The following is a 15,641-nucleotide window of genomic DNA, read 5'->3' as shown; positions in this document are numbered from 1 at the left end:
TCTTTTCTATTGTTATTCTTCCTGTTCTCTAATGTTATTCTTCCTGTTCTTTAATGTTATTCTTCCTGTTCTCTATTGTTATTCCTGTTCTATGATGTTATTCTTCCTGTTCTCTGATGTTATTCTTCTTGTTCTCTAATGTTATTCTTCCTGTTCTCTATTGTTATTCTTCCTGTTCTATGATGTTATTCTTCCTGTTCTCTAATGTTATTCTTCCTGTTCTCTATTGTTATTCTTCCTGTTCTCTATTGTTATTCTTCCTGTTCTCTGATGTTATTCTTCTTGTTCTCTGTTATTCTTCCTGTTCTCTATTGTTATTCTTCCTGTTCTCTGAAGTTATTCTTCTTGTTCTCTTGTTATTCTTCCTGTTCTCTAATGTTATTCTTCCTGTTCTCTATTGTTATTCTTCCTGTTCTCTGATGTTATTCTTCTTGTTCTCTAATGTTATTCTTCCTGTTCTCTATTGTTATTCTTCCTGTTCTCTGATGTTATTCTTCTTGTTCTCTAATGTTATTCTTCCTGTTCTCTGATGTTATTCTTCCTGTTCTCTATTGTTATTCTTCCTGTTCTCTGATGTTATTCTTCTTGTTCTCTAATGTTATTCTTCCTGTTCTCTATTGTTATTCTTCCTGTTCTCTGATGTTATTCTTCCTGTTCTCTATTGTTATTCTTCCTGTTCTCTGATGTTATTCTTCCTGTTCTCTAATGTTATTCTTCCTGTTCTCTATTGTTATTCTTCCTGTTCTCTGATGTTATTCTTCCTGTTCTTTAATGTTATTCTTCCTGTTCTCTTGTTATTTTTCCTGTTCTCTATTGTTATTCTTCCAGTTCTCTATTGTTATTCTCCCTGTTCTCTGATGTTATATTATTCTTCCTGTTCTCTCTTCACATAATCCAAATATTTCAATTATGAGGAATGGATATTGTTGTGACGCTGAGGAACAATTATGGGGGGAGGGGGCTGAGAATGTCGGTGTGATGCTCAAGAACAATTAAGGTGAGAGGGAAGTGACGGTGTGGCGCTCAGGAACAATTAAAAGGAGGTGGTGGTGGCGAGATTGTCGGTGTGGTGCTCAGGAACAATTAATGGGAGAGGGAAGAGTGTCGGTGTGGTGCACAGGAACAACAGAGCCTCACCCAATGATGTCGTGGCAGGCTGGAGAATGACGGTGTGACGTTCAGGAACAATGCAGTTATTGCCCTTCATTATTACGGCCACACATGAGTCTGTACCAGGGCTGTCGGGATTCCCACTCTTGTTTATCGAACACGCTGATTGGCTCAAAGGCGGTACTTCGTCTGCTAATCGGTAAATTGATGACGTAGTCGGTAAGCCGTGACGTCACTGCTCCGATAGTCGGTAAATTACCGACTTTAGGAAATATGCTTTTTCATGGCTAAAATACCATATAGAACACAGAAATAAATTGTAGATGTATTTAATTGCCTTACCTACATTTTACTAGCGATATTTTAGCAGAATTGTATTCTGCTGAGTCACACACGAAGCGTTATCGAGAGGTCATGTATATATTTCTTGTGCTTAGTTATGCTTCTAAATGTTTATATATTTGTATGTAAACTTTGTGGCCAACCCGACTCTTACACCCTCTCTCACTACATCCTCACTTGCCCTATGACCTCCTACAGGTCCCCAGCCGTTACCAACACCTCTTCCCTCCCTGACCAGATATCCCCCCTCCTAGTCACAGGCCTGGCACTAGGGACCTGCCACTCTTTGCCATAAACAGATGAAATGTACCGGGAATTCCCCCCCCCCCCCACCCTTCACACTCCTCATTCTGTCACTTTATGTAACTTGCTGGCAAAACCCATGACCCTTCAGGCTTCCACGCCCTTAATGCATGAGTCATAAAGGCAAGCATGAACTCCGCATGCTTCCCTGTTGGGCGCTGTAAACGCTTCTGCGCTTCACCTTGCACAGGATGTAAGGGGGTGCCCAATAAACTAGCCCCCTCCGGGGCAATCTATATCTGCTTCTAAATGTTAATATATTTGAATTTTTTCATGTATTGTCAAAATAAAATTGTTTGAATGTTTTGGTTATTTTTTTATTCAGTATTATCGAAAAGTAATACAAATTACAATTGATAAATACAAATCTAATGTGATCTCATATAACACTCTGAATGGTGTATAATGCAGTGGTTATTATTCAGAAATTTATAAAACTAATGACAGGAACAATGAAATTCACCGAGTGTGAGGACTACTCTAATATAATTACTGTACTGTACTGTATCTTCGTCACCCCTCACCACACATTACTGTACTGTATCTGGGGTCTTCGTCACCCCTCACCACACATTACTGTACTGTATCTGGGGTCTTCGTCACCCCTCACCACACATTACTGTACTGTATCTGGGGTCTTCGTACCCCTCACCACACATTACTGTACTGTATCTGGGGTCTTCGTCACCCCTCACCACACATTACTGTACTGTATCTGGGGTCTTCGTCACCCCTCACCACACATTACTGTACTGTATCTGGGTCGTCGTCACCCCTCACCACTTACTGTACTGTATCTGGGGTCTTCTTACCCCTCACCACACATTACTGTACTGTATCTGGGGTCTTCGTCACCCTCCACCACATTACTGTACTGTATCTCTGGGTCTTCGTCACCCCTCACCACACACATTACTGCTGTATCTGGGGTCGTCGTCACCCCTCACCACACATTACTGTACTGTATCTGGGGTATTCGTTACCCCTCACCACACATTACTGTACTGTATCTGGGGTCTTCGTCACCTCACCACCACATTACTGTACTGTATCTGGGGTCTTCGTCACCTCACCACACATTACTACTGTATCAGTCTTCGTCACCCTCACCACACATACTGTACTGTATCTGGGGTCTTCGTCACCCCTCACCACACATTACTGTACTGTATCTGGGGTCATCGTACCCTCACCCACATTACTGTACTGTATCTGGGGTATTCGTTCCCCTCACCACACATTACTGTACTGTATCTGGGGTCTTCGTCACCCCTCACCACACATTACTGTACTGTATCTGGGGTCTTCGTCACCCCTCACCACACATTACTGTACTGTATCTGGGGTCTTCGTCACCCCTCACCACACATTACTGTACTGTATCTGGGGTCTTCGTCACCCCTCACCACACATTACTGTACTGTATCTGGGATTCGTCACCCCTCACCACACATTACTGTACTGTATCTGGGGTCTTCGTCACCCCTCACCACACATTACTGCTGATCTGGGGTCTTCGTCACCCCTCACCACACAATTACTGTACTGTATCTGGGGTCTTCGTCACCCCTCACCACACATTACTGTACTGTACTGTATCTGGGGTCTTCGTCACCTCACCACACATTACTGTACTGTATCTGGGGTCTTCGTCACCCCTCACCACATTACTGTACTGTATCTGGGGTCTTCGTCACCCCTCACCACACATTACTGTACTGTATCTGGGGTCTTCGTCACCCTCACCACACACATTACTGTACTGTATCTGGGGTTTGTCACCCCTCTTCATTACTGTACTGTATCTGGGGTCTTCGTCACCCTCACCACACATTACTGTACTGTATCTGGGGTCTTCGTCACCCCTCACCACACATTACTGTACTGTATCTGGGGTCTTCGTCACCCCTCACCACACACATTACTGTACTGTATCTGGGGTCTTCGTCACCCCTCACCACACACATTACTGTACTGTATCTGGGGTCTTCGTCACCCCTCACCACACATTACTGTACTGTATCTAGGGTCTTCGTCACCCCTCACCACACATTACTGTACTGTATCTGGGGTCTTCGTCACCCCTCACCACACATTACTGTACTGTATCTGGAGTCTTCGTCACCCCTCACCACACATTACTGTACTGTATCTGGGGTCTTCGTCACCCCTCACCACACATTACTGTACTGTATCTGGGGTCTTCGTCACCCCTCACCACACATTACTGTACTGTATCTGGGGTCTTCTACCCCTCACCACACATTACTGTACTGTACTGGGTCTTCGTCACCCCTCACCACACATTACTGTACTGTATCTGGTCTGTCCCCCTCACCACACATTACTGTACTGTATCTGGGGTCTTCGTCACCCCTCACCACACATTACTGTACTGTATCTGGGGTCTTCGTCACCCTCACCACAATACTGTACTGCTGTATCTGGGGTCTTCGTCACCTCACCACACATTACTGTACTGTATCTGGGGTCTTCGTCACCCCTCACCACACATTACTGTACTGTATCTGGGGTCTTCGTCACCCCTCACACATCTGTACTGTCTGGGGTCTTCGTCACCCCACCATTACTGTACTGTATCTGGGGTCTTCGTCACCCCTCACCACACATTACTGTACTGTATCTGGGGTCTTCGTCACCCCTCACCCACACATTACTGTACTGTATCTGGGGTCTTCGTCACCCCTCACCACACATTACTGTACTGTATCTGGGGTCTTCGTCACCCCTCACCACACATTACTGTACTGTCTGGGGTCTTCGTCACCCTCACCACACATTACTGTACTGTATCTGGGGTCTTCGTCACCCCTCACCCACACATTACTGTACTGTATCTGGGGTCTTTCACCCCTCACCACACATTACTGTACTGTATCTGGGTCTTCACCCCTCACCACATTACTGTACTGTATCTGGGGTCTTCGTCACCCCTCACCACACATTACTGTACTGTATCTGGGTCTTCGTCATCACCACACATTACTGTACTGTATCTGGGGTCTTCGTCACCCCTCACCACACACATTACTGTATCTGGGGTCTTCGTCACCCCTCACCACATTACTGTACTGTATCTGGGGTCTTCGTCACCCCTCACCACACATTACTGTACTGTATCTGGGGTCTTCGTCACCCCTCACCACACATTACTGTACTGTCTCTGGGGTCTTCATTCCCCCTCACCACACATTACTGTACTGTATCTGGGGTCTTCGTCACCCCTCACCACACATTACTGTACTGTATCTGGGGTCTTCGTCACCCCTCACCACACATTACTGTACTGTATCTGGGGTCTTCGTCACCCCTCACCACACATTACTGTACTGTATCTGGGGTCTTCGTCACCCCTCACCACACATTACTGCACTGTACTGGGTCTTCGTCACCCTCACCACACATTACTGTACTGTATCTGGGGTCGTCGTCACCCCTCACCACATTACTGTACTGTATCTGGGGTCTTCGTCACCCTCACCACACATTACTGCACTGTACTGGGTCTTCATCTCTACCACACATTACTGTACTGTATCTGGGGTCTTCGTCACCCTCACCACACATTACTGTACTGTCTGGGGTCTTCGTCACCCTCACCACACATTACTGTACTGTATCTGGGGTCTGTCACCCCTCACCACACATTACTGTTCTGTACTGGGTCTTCGTCACCCCTCACCACACATTACTGTACTGTATCTGGGGTCTTCGTCCCCCCCTCACCACACATTACTGTACTGTATCTGGGGTCTTGCCACTCACCACACACATTGTACTGTATCTGGGGTCTTCGTCACCCTCACCACACATTACTGACTGTATCTGGGGTCTTCGTCACCCCTCACATTACTGTACTGTATTCGGTCTTGTCACCCTCACCACACATTACTGCACTGTATCTGGGGTCTTCACACCCTCACCACACACATTGACTGTGCAAGTATCTGGGGTCTGTCACCCTCACCACACATTACTGTACTGCATCTGGGTCTTCGTCACCCCTCACCACACACACGTACTGTATCTGGGGTCTTCGTCACCCTCACCACACATTACTACTGTATCTGGGGTCGTCGTCACCTCACCACACATTACTGTACTGTATCTGGGTCTGTCACCTCACCACATTACTGTACTGTATCTGGGTCTTCGTCACCCTCACCACACATTGTTACTGTATCTGGGGCCTGTCACCCTCACCACATTACTGTACTGTATCTGGGCCTGTCATCTCACCACACATTACTGTACTGTATCTGGGGTCTTTGTCACCTCACCACACATTACTGTACTGTATCTGGGGTCTCGTCACCTCACCACACATTACTGCACTGTATCTGGGGTTCGTCACTACCACACATTACTGTACTGTATCTGGGGTCTTGTCACCCTCACCACACATTACTGTACTGTATCTGGGGTCTTCGTCACCCCTCACCACACATTACTGACTGTATCTGGGTCTTCGTCACCCCACCACACATTGTACTGTATCTGGGTCCGTCACCCCTCACCACACATTACTGATTGCATCTGGGGTCTCTCACCCTCACCACACACATGTATGCTTCGGGGTCGTCGTCACCACCACACATTACTGTACTGTATCTGGGGTCTGTCACCTCACCACAATTACTGTACTGTATCTGGGGTCGTCACCCCCCACACATTACTGTATTGCATGGGTCGTCGTCACCCCTCACCACACATTACTGTACTGTAGCTGGGGTCGTCGTCACCCCTCACCACACATTACTGTACTGTAGCTGGGGTCGTCGTCACCCCTCACCACACATTACTGTACTGTAGCTGGGGTCGTCGTCACCCCTCACCACACATTACTGTACTGTAGCTGGGGTCTTCGTCACCCCTCACCACACATTCTGTACTGTATCTGGGGATATTCGTCACCCCTCGCCACACGTTACTGTGCTGTAATCTGGGGTCTTCGTCACCCCTCACCACACATTACTGTACTGTAGCTGGGGTCGTCGTCACCCCTCACCACACATTACTGTACTGTAGCTGGGGTCGTCGTCACCCCTCACCACACATTACTGTACTGTAGCTGGGGTCGTCGTCACCCCTCACCACACATTACTGTACTGTAGCTGGGGTCTTCGTCACCCCTCACCACACATTACTGTACTGTATCTGGGGTCGTCGTCACCCCTCACCACACATTACTGTACTGTGGCTGGGGTCTTCGTCACCCCTCACCACACATTGCTGTACTGTGGCTGGGGTCTTCGTCACCCCTCACCACACATTACTGTACTGTAGCTGGGGTCTTCGTCACCCCTCACCACACATTACTGTACTGTAGCTGGGGTCTTCGTCACCCCTCACCACACATTACTGTACTGTAGCTGGGGTCTTCGTCACCCCTCACCACACATTACTGTACTGTAGCTGGGGTCGTCGTCACCCCTCACCACACATTACATGACAGAAAATAGTAATATGACGTCATGTTCTTGCAACCAATCACAACGCGAGCAGTTGAACCAATCAGCGTGTTCGGTAAACAAGATTCGGAAATTCCTTCAGCCGCTGGTCTGTACACATCATCCTCTTACTCCTCTCGACGGTCAGCGGGAGAATTACTTTATTTTACTTTACTTTACAAGTAAATATTTGGAACTTTATATACCGGTAATTACAAAAAATAAACTGCCTTTCCATCAGTGACCTGTGCCCTGGTGGGCTAATCCCCGAAAAAGAATAAGAAAAAAAAATAAAATAAAACTCCGACACCATCATAACCTTTCATCATATTGTAAACTGCGATCGGATCGTTGATTGGTTAGTGAATCAGCCCATCAGAACTCGTCGTTCATCTACTGTATAGCCACCTGTTGCCTGTACACAAACAACATGGTACCAGATCCTACTAAAACTGCCTCACATTATTTACATTCACAAAACATTTGTAACATTATACATTAAAACATTCACATAAAAATAATAATAATAAAAATAATAAAAATAATAATAATAATAATAACAACTATAATAATATTCCCGATCGTGTTTTTGTTCAAATAAATCTGTATTATTATTTGCGTCACTTTTAACATCATCCTCCCCTCACCTCTCCACACTTGGTCCAGTAAACAATAGAGTGAGTTACTGTCTACTGTACGTGTTTGGTGAGGTGGGCGACAGAGAAACACTCAAATTAACAAAATGTAGACGGCTGGTCCTGTCAACATTTATATAAAGGAGTACTTGACATTTCTTACTTAAACACACACACACACACACACACACACACACACACACACACACACACACACAAAATCATTCTACCTTGAGCTGAACTTCCTCACCCAACCACAACAAGAATGATCAAGTGTGTAGGATAAAAATAAATAAATAAAAAAGTTTCCTGGTGTTGCTGCGTCCACCACTACGTTTACCTGCGCAGGTGTTTGAGCATATTGGACACACCTGAAGCTCTCTCGTGACACCTGACCAATACGATAATGACCAACATGACTCACTGTGATATTTTATTTGTCATAATTTTAGTTTATTTACATTATTAATTATTATATTTGTCGTTGTGTTCTTTGTTGCTCTGATATGAACCTTAATGTCCAGTGTTATACATAAGGGTTATACATAGTTTTACATGATTATTTAGGTAAAACTATAATCTTAACTTACCTGGTCAATGTAATTATATGTGTTGAGGTACTGTAGAATTATATACCTGTTAATACACATTGGACAGACATACATTAAATTAAATTAAAATACACGCTTGATAATACGAACACGCATAATTATAAAGGTATTTTTAATTGATCACCTGACGATTAGACACCCCAACGCTAACCTAATCTAACCTAACCTAACCTAACCAAATTTTAACTTCACCTAACTTAACCAAACGCAAACCTAATCTAATTTAGCGCCCCGGTCCCCCAGGTAAAGCAAAAGGTAGTTATCACAGGTAGTTAAGGCTCACATTACCATCATTACGCTAAGGTGTTTACAGGTAACCGAGTTCTCTAAATTCCCTGGACTCTCATCACTTTGTTTAATGGTGTCAGGTGACTTGATCAGCTGGGTGTGTGTGTGTGTGTGTGTGTGTGTGTGTGTGTGTGTGGGTGGGTGGGTGGGTGTGTGTGGGTGGGTGGGTGGGTGGGTGGAGTGGGTGTGTGGGGTGGAGTGGGTGGGGGTGGGGTGGGGTGGTGTGTGTGTGTGTGTGTGTGTGTGTGTGTCCTACATTCATACAACAGTATTCGAGTAAAGAAAAAAACACACAACAAAAACCTGTGTCTGTGTATGGAGAGAGAGCTTGGTCTAATCACGAGTGTTCCAACAGACAGGTAAGAGTCACAGGTAAGTCTTAATATCACCAGTAATTACTTCCCTTATCTCCCCCTTATCGTGTGACGCTCTGGGGGCCGCAGCGTCACCATACTGAGGGCAGTGAGGGGTGATAGTGGCCAACGTCACCATACTGAGGAGACAGAGTAGGGGTGATAGTAGCCAGAGCGTCACCATACTGAGTGAGACAGTGACTAGGGGTGATAGTGAAGCCAGAGCGTCACCATACTGAGTGAGACAGTGAGTAGGGCAGATAGTGAAGCCAGAGCGTCACCATACTGAGTGGGACAGTGACTAGAGGGTGATAGTGAAGTCAGAGCGTCACCATATCTAACCTGACCCCACGGCCTAGCCTCACCTAACCTACACCCCCAACCTAACCTACCCACACTCCTCCTCCTCCCACCTCTCTACCACACTATGCATGATGGAAACAAGTCGAGTTGATTTGCATTTGTCTCTCCAGATTAGATACGCCCATCGAGTGTTTTGTCTGGCTATAGATAACTGCTCACCACGACCTACCATTACTACCTGTAGATGTTACCTACGACCAAACACTCAGTACAGGTAGACAATGACGATATGATGAATGTTGAAGCTGTCATTATTTAAGCTTATTATTTAGTGGATGTTAAGCTTTCCCTGTCTATGTACATTATTTGTATACCTGCACAGTCTATGTACACAATGTACCAATGTGAATTTGTATGACAGTTTTATAGAAAATCTCTCTCTCTCTCTCTATATATATATATATATATATATATATACACTCAGTAATTAATATGCTGAGGTGATTTGGGTTGGGTTGGGTTGGGGGAGCCTAGTGACCTACAACTGAGCGGAAGAAGTACCTCAACCCCTTCATGTCCACCTGCTGCCCCCCCTCCCTGCTGTGTAACAAAGAACTACTACAAGTTAGCAGAAGGTCAGCCAAGTTGACCTTTAGTGTGGGTTACTATAAGGTCTCTGATCAATATTATTTTTCTGAGTGTATTAAGTTGAGGGATATTATCAATCTTCCACCATCCTATACCAATCTTCCTCCATCACTACACCAATCTTCCTCCATCACTACACCAATCTTCCTCCACCACACACCAATCTTCCTCCACCACTACACCAATCTTCCTCCATCACTACACCAATCTTCCTCCACCACTACACCAATCTTCCTCCATCACTACACCAATCTTCCTCCATCACTACACCAATCTTCCTCCATCACTACCAATCTTCCACCACAACACCAATCTTCCTCCACCACTACACCAATCTTCCATCACTACACCAATCTTCCTCCATCACTACACCAATCTTCTCACCACCAATCTTCCCATCACTACACCAATCTTCCTCCATCACTACACCAATCTTCCTCCCACCACTACACAATCTTCCCATCACACCAATCTTCCTCCACCACAACACCAATCTTCCTCCATCATACACCAATCTTCCTCCACCACTACACCAATCTTCCTCCACCACAACACCAATCTTCCTCCACCACTACACCAATCTTCCTCCATCACTACACCAATCTTCCTCCACCACTACACCAATCTTCCTCCACCACAACACCAATCTTCCTCCACCACTACACCAATCTTCCTCCACCACTACACCACCTCTCCACCACTACACCAATCTTCCTCCATCACACACCACCCTCCACCACAACACAATCTTCCTCCATCACTCACCAATCTTCCTCCATCACTACACCAATCTTCCTCCACCACTACACCAATCTTCCTCCACCACTACACCAATCTTCCACCATCCTATACCAATCTTCCTCCACCACTACCAATCTTCCTCCATCCCACTACACCAATCTTCCTCTATCCCACTACACCAATCTTCCTCCCATCACTACACCAATCTTCCTCCACCACTACACAATCTTCCTCCACCACTACACCAATCTTCCTCCACCACTACACCAATCTTCCTCCACCACTACACCAATCTTCCTCCATCACTACACCAATCTTCCTCCATCCTACACCACCAATCTTCCTCCACCACTACACCAATCTTCCTCCACCACTACACCAATCTTCCTCCACCACTACACCAATCTTCCTCCACCCCACTACACCAATCTTCTTCCCATCACTACCAATCTTCCTCACCACTACCCAATCTTCCTCCACCACTACACCAATCTTCCTCCACCCACTACACCAATCTTCCTCCATCACTACACCAATCTTCCCTCCCATCACTACACCAATCTTCCTCCATCACTACACCAATCTTCCTCCATCACTACACCAATCTTCCTCCATCACTACACCAATCTTCCTCCATCACTACACCAATCTTCCTCCATCACTACACCAATCTTCCTCCATCACTACACCAATCTTCCTCCATCACTACACCAATCTTCCTCCACCACGTGTATACAGCTAACAAGGGAGCCTGACTTACCTCGATGTGTTTGATTTTGTCTATAACCGAATCGTCTTTAATCCTCTTGATGAAGGCGTATCCGGCCCCGTTGTCGGTGATGGTCAGGCCCAGGGCGTCTTCAGTCTTGGTAATCTCCACTTCCTTCGGCCGACCTGTACACACACGTAATAGTAGTAGTAGTAGTAGTAGAATTTGTAGTGGATATTTTGCATTGATCAGCTAAGTTCCCACTAACGCTATTTTACCGTGAGAGCGCTCTGATTGGCTATGTACTTTCTGTTTAGTATGACGGGGTGAGATCTGCTCCCCCTTCCTCCTCCCCCCGGTCTAGGAAGTTAGGTAAGGTTAGGTTAGGTTTCTTTGGTTGGTTAGGTCAGGTTTTATTTGGTTAAGTTTTAGGTAGTTATCGCGTTGTTCCTCCGGTAATGGACGTTAGCTAATCAGAGTGCACTCGCGGTAAAATATCAACTGCCATAATAATAATAGTAATTTTGGCTGTAAATATAGTATGTGTGTATGGGTTGACTATATCTGTTTTTCCTCTCTCCCGTTTTCTCTCTTTTTTGTCTCTATCTCTCTTTTCTCTTTCCTCCATCCTCCCTTTCTTTCCTCTCTCTCTATTGCTTTCTTCCTGCCCCTCTTCCCCTCTCTCCCTGGCTTATTGTATCATGAACTTTGTAATTTCTACATTGAATCAGGGGTGCTTGGGGACATTCTAGCTGTTTATCCCAAATTTGCTAGCCCACACTGATTAGTCTTCAATTACAATATGACGTCCAATATATATGAACCTCTGTCTTGCATGGCAGTGAACAGTGGCATCACCCACATGAATCTGACTTCTATATATACTGTTAATGAGTATGATGTATTTCTTTGTGTATGAACCTCTGTCCTGCGTGGCAGTGAACAGTGGCATCACCCACATGAATCTGACCTATATATACTGTTAATGAATATGATGTATTTCTTTGTGTATGAACCTCTGTCCTGCGTGACAGTGAGAAGTGATACCACCCTTAGTGTCAAGACCTGACTGAATTACTCAGAATAGGCAAACTGTACTACAAGCTTTGTCAATAAATTTGTTAAACTAAAAAAAAAATAAATAAACCATCTCGTTCAATATTTTGACTATACAAACCTAATCTCTCTCTCTCTCTCTCCCGTCTACACACAACACCCACACAACCTACCCAGTTCTCCACTTAGTTTTCACTCCCGCCTTTCACTACACAGTATACTATCAAGACCGGCCATCTTTCCTTCATACAGAATGGGAATATATATATATATATATATATATATATATATATATATATATATATATATATATATATATATATATATATATATATATATATATATATATTAATCTTTTATGTGGTATTTTTTTTGGTGGAAGATTTTATTACTTACTTTTTGTATATATATATATATATATATATATATATATATATATATATATATATATATATATATATATATATATATATATATATATATATATATATATATATATATATATATATATATATATATATATATATATATATATATATATATATATTAGAAATTAGTTATTTCTACAGATTTTATTGTTATTGAGAGAGAGAGAGAGAATAATACACACAAACACTCCTAATCTAACCTGACCTAGCCCAACCTAACTTAACCAAACTAACTTAACCAAACTAACTTAACCAAACCAGTCTAAATTAACCTAACCTAACTCAACCAAACCAAACATAATCTAATTTAACCTCACCTCACTTAACCTTGCCTAACTTAACCTAACCAAACATGTTCTTGCTTTCTTAAAAGATGCTTCAGTCACACTTAACGTGATATACTGAGTGAAGCACACGTGATAAGTAACATACAAGTAGCAAAAGTCGTGCTACTACACTTATAAAGACAAGTAGCAAAAGCAGCACGGTAAGTGAAGCACCACACAAGACAGTAAGTGAAGCACCACACAATATAGTAAGTGAAGCACCACACAATATAGTAAGTGAAGCCCCACACAATATAGTAAGTGAAGCACCACACAATATAGTAAGTGAAGCACCACACGAGACAGTAAGTGAAGCAACACAAGACAGTAAGTGAAGCACCACACAATATAGTAAGTGAAGCCCACACACTATAGTTAGTGAAGCACCACAATATATTAAGTGAAGCACCACACAATATAGTAAGTGAAGCACCACACAATATAGTAAGTGAAGCCCCACACAATATAGTAAGTGAAGCACCACACAATATAGTAAGTGAAGCCCCACACAATATAGTAAGTGAAGCACCACACAATATAGTAAGTGAAGCCCCACACAATATAGTAAGAGAAGCAACACACAATATAGTAAGTGAAGCACCACACAATATAGTAAGTGAAGCAACACACAATATAGTAAGAGAAGCAACACACAATATAGTAAGGGAAGCACCACGCACGACAGTAAGTGAAGCACCACGCACTGTAGTTAATGAAGCACCACACTGTAGTTAGTGAAGCACCACACAATATAGTAAGTGAATCAACACACAATATAGTAAGTGAAGCACCACACAATATAGTAAGTGAAGCAACACACAATATAGTAAGTGAAGCAACACACAATATAGTAAGTGAAGCATCACACATTATAGTTAGTGAAGCACCACACAATATAGTAAGTGAAGCACCACACAATATAGTAAAGCACCCACAAGACAGTAAGTGAAGCACACCACTATAGTTAGTGAAGCACCACACATAATATAGTAAGTGAAGCACCACACAATATAGTAAGGGAAGCACCACACAATATAGTAAGGGAAGCACCACACAATATAGTAAGGGAAGCACCACACAATATAGTAAGGAAGAAAAACCACACAATATAGTAAGGGAAGCACCACACAATATAGTAAGGGAAGCACCACACAATATAGTAAGGGAAGCACCCACAATATAGTAAGGGAAGCACCACACAATATAGTAAGGAAGCACCACACAATATAGTAAGTGAAGCACCACACAATATAGTAAGTGAAGCACCCACAATATAGTAAGGGCAACACAATATAGTAAGGAAGCACACAATATAGTAAGAAGCACCGCACTATATAAGTGAAGCAACACACAAGACAGAAGGAACAACACACAATATATAAACACTGTAGTTAGTGAAGCACCACACAATATAGTAAGTGAAGCACCACACACATAGTAAGGAAGCACACACAAGACAGTAAGTGAACACCAATATAGTAGAACAAAATATAGTAAGTGAAGCACCACACAATATAGTAAGGAAGCACCAACAATATAAGGAAGCACCACACAATATATAAGGAAGCACCAATAGAAGGAAGCACATAATATAGTAAGGAAGCACCACACAATATAGTAAGGAAGCACAAAATATAAGTAAGAAGCACCACACAATATAGTAAAAGCAAAACACAATATAGTAAGTGAAGCACCACACAATATAGTAAGTGAAGCACCACACAATATAAAAGGAAGCACCACACAATATAGTAAGGAAGCACCACACAATATAGTAAGGAAGCACTGCACTATATAGTAAGTGAAGCAACACACAAGACAGTAAGTGAAGCAACACACAATATAGTAATGAAACACCACACAATATAGTAAGTGAAGCACCACACAATATAGTAGTGAAGCACCACACAATATAGTAAGTGAAGCACCACACAATATAGTAAGGAAGCAACACACAATATAGTAAGGAAGCACCGCACTATATAGTAAGTGAAGCACCACACAATATAGTAAGGAAGCACCACACAATATAGTAAGGAAAGCACCACAATATAGTAAGTGAAGCACCACACAAGACAGTAAGTGAAGCACCACAATATAGTAAGGGAAGCACACAATATAGTAAGGAAGCACCACACAATATAGTAAGGAAGCACCACACAAGACAGTAAGTGAAGCACCACACAATATAGTAAGGGAAGCACCACACAATATAGTAAGGAAGCACCACACAATATAGTAAGGGAAGCACCACACAATATAGTAAGTGAAGCACCACACAATATAGTAAGTGAAGCACCACACAATATAGTAAGGA

At 43.4% G+C, this 15,641-nt stretch overlaps 1 protein-coding gene across 1 annotated transcript in view; it reads right to left on the bottom strand.

The window, feature by feature from the left end:
- The window catches only part of LOC121853518 (PDZ domain-containing protein GIPC1-like), a 120,778-nt gene that overhangs the window by 19,808 nt on the left and 85,329 nt on the right, over nt 1–15,641 (bottom strand). Inside the window, 1 exon segment of the mRNA XM_042347674.1 lies at nt 11,566–11,699. Within this exon segment, the coding sequence (XP_042203608.1) occupies nt 11,566–11,699 (134 nt within the window).

The sequence above is a fragment of the Homarus americanus genome, unplaced genomic scaffold, assembly GCF_018991925.1.
Source record: "Homarus americanus isolate GMGI-L3 unplaced genomic scaffold, GMGI_Hamer_2.0 scaffold4896, whole genome shotgun sequence".
Classification (NCBI taxonomy): Eukaryota; Metazoa; Arthropoda; class Malacostraca; order Decapoda; family Nephropidae; genus Homarus; species Homarus americanus.
The sequence above is the reverse complement of the archived record's forward strand: the minus strand, read 5'-3'. Positions and strand labels throughout refer to the sequence as shown.